Here is a 2722-nt window from a genome sequence, read left to right on the forward strand (position 1 = left end):
TGTCAAACAAAGAAAACATAATGTAAATTTCAAAGTATGAAGTTTATCTCAAAAATATAAATACTAATGATAATCTAAAAATGTGTCATTGCCGCCCTCAATTAAAACCAGTGTAATACATCTAACTCGGGATCTATCATGCGCGGAGAGGGATCAAATCCCTCGAGGTGCAAACCTTTCCTCAAATTCTACACTCCAAAAAAAAGTTTACACATTAGAAATTTGACATCCAAAAAAAGATTTACAGATTAGAGATTTGACATCCTTAGGGCATGATAGATCCAAAATTCTAATTTATTATTCAATTGATTTCATGAAAACCAACGGGTCCATTTTGGTCTCCGGTATGTTCTCGGTTTACGAAGACATTGCTATTTAGTATAATACTTAATTATGGTTGCTGCTCCTCAAGAAAACAACACAGCCCACCCGTTCCAACTCAACCACGTCCACATTTTCATTCTTCCTCCAGAACCGAACTCCTAGACCGGAACCCTATTGCCAGAGCCGAACTGCGAAATCTGTCTGATTCGGTGGGATCCATCGATCGATCATGTACTAAAATAAATCTTTAACCAAATTCCAACCAAAACTCCAAAATTTCTAATAATTAAACAGCTGGTGGAATGAATTGAGCATCGAACTGAACTATATACCGACATTGAAACGTACTGATCAACATTCGGTAAGACTGTCGATACATTTCTAAGACTATTCATTAAATTTTTAATTGGTTACATTTGCTCATTAAATCTTCAACAAAAATTAGGGTGTGATATAAATCTCAAGTCAAAATCAAAATATCGACCTAATTTTTCTTAAAACAAAATTAAAAATAAATTTTAGTATAACACCTAACCCCTATTAGCACATTGCTAATTATATCTAATTATAATGTTACTCATTAATATTTTACCATTCATTAATTGAAAATAATCTTTATCCCTTTTTCACACAGGGAAAACAAATTTAGAAGATAGAAATTTTACTTCCTAGACGATGAGCCACGATACAAAAATATGATCAGTGGGCATGAAGATACAAATTTTACTTCGCAGAGCAAAGCCATGACACAAACATGATCTGTGGTCATCCGAACCAAACCGGATAAACCAAATTTCAAGATACAGATGTTACTTCGCAGACTATGGACATGATACAAATATTATCTGTGATCATCCGAACCAAACCAGAGAAAGCACATTTAACTGATACAAATTTTACTTCTCAGACCATCTCCACGATACAAATATGATTTGGGGTCATCCAAACCATCCCAGAGAAATCAAATTTAAAATATACAAATTTACAAACATGATCTGTGATCATTCGAACCAAACCAGAGAAACTACAGATGAAGCCGGGCTCAGACTTTTAATGGGTAAAGGTTGAAAAGTAGCATTAAATTGAAGGGCAGCTGCGGCGGCCGCTCATGCATTGCTTAGCCACGTCTTCGACCACGCGCTTCACCAGCGCTGCTTCATAGCTGCAATGCGCAGAGTTTATAAAAATCAACAAAATCCAAAAACAGAAGCAGAAACCGGTATATTTATAATATCAGAGCAGAGTTTATAAAAATCAATAACATCAAAAGCAGAAGTAGAAACGGATAAATATATAGGAACAGGGAAGAGTAAATTGCCCATTGAAATCTTCCTGCAGTGACCAGCCAGAGAAACGACAGAGTTGGACGAGAGCAGCCTTCCATTGGTGGATTTCCTGTGGTCTGTATCTCCCACTCATCTCATGCTCTTGGAATGCTTAGGCAAATGGGCTCCCACATTGGTCCGGCCGCCGAACATGCGCCGCAGTGACGTCATAAAACAGAGGAATGACGATGGATGACCCGTTTGCCTGCCTCTGCAACACTACTTGGCGTGCAATATGTGAGGCTTGACACCACGGCGATTGTGCATAGTTGGTGGAGAATATGGGCATGAGGATGCGACTCTCCTCAATTGCATGGTGTAGGGTTGCAGAAATGTCGTCTCCCCTGTTGAGAGTGTAGGTGTCAGGGAAGGCACGGAAGCCTGTGTTTGTGAGGGAGTGGAAGAGATGGTCGACAAGACCTCTTCTCAAATCGCTTCCTCTGAAACTCAGAAAAATGTCGTATCTGTATGCAAGGTATCTCCTGCACCCCTCATTGAAAAAGCAGATGCATGAAGGTAACCAAGGAAACCGGGCCATCACGCGAATGAATGCTGAAAGAAGATAGGTGCTTATATAGTTTCCCGATCCCATGAGTTGTGGGCATCCTGACAATTAGCTCTGGACTTTTTGTGACATTGGGTCTCAGCCAGTTTCTGGCTCTCTGACATTGTGGCTCTGGACTTTTTGTGACATTGGCTCTCTGACTTTGTGTGAGATTGGGGTTTTGTGAGATGGGTCCAAGTCAGATTCTATGACGTATGGTGTTTGGTGAGAACCCAATCAGGTCACATTCCAGGAGAACCCAATCAGATTTTGTGACATTGTGGCTCTGGTCACATTCCAGGAGAACCTAGTTTCTGGCTCTCTGACTTTATGGCTCCGGACATTTTGTGACATTGGGTCTCTCACTTTGTGTGAGATTGGAGTTTTGTGAGATGGGTCCAAGTCAGATTCTATGATGTTTGGTGAGAACCCAATCAGGTCACATTCCATGACGTTTTGGGAGAACCCAATCAGATTTTATTTTATGACGTTTTGTGACAAGGGTTTTATTCAGAGTTTAGATAAACTA

The 2722-nt window shown here is 39.9% G+C and overlaps 1 protein-coding gene across 1 annotated transcript; it reads right to left on the minus strand.

Moving 5' to 3' along the window:
- Nucleotides 1-1761: 1761 nt before the first annotated feature.
- LOC149252581 (toll/interleukin-1 receptor-like protein) lies at nt 1762-2187 on the minus strand. The gene has a single exon (XM_089454194.1). It carries the CDS (start codon nt 2185-2187, stop codon nt 1762-1764), a length of 426 nt encoding a protein of 141 aa, XP_089310320.1.
- Nucleotides 2188-2722: the final 535 nt, after the last annotated feature.

Source organism: Pinus tabuliformis, chromosome 7 (assembly GCF_031772625.1).
Source record: "Pinus tabuliformis cultivar Carrire ecotype Pingquan chromosome 7, CPIR1, whole genome shotgun sequence".
Classification (NCBI taxonomy): domain Eukaryota; kingdom Viridiplantae; phylum Streptophyta; class Pinopsida; order Pinales; family Pinaceae; genus Pinus; species Pinus tabuliformis.

Bases quoted from the DNA above. Each gene is read 5' to 3' on its own strand.
- LOC149252581 (XM_089454194.1), bottom strand. From the start codon at position 2,187: ATGGCCCGGTTTCCTTGGTTACCTTCATGCATCTGCTTTTTCAATGAG.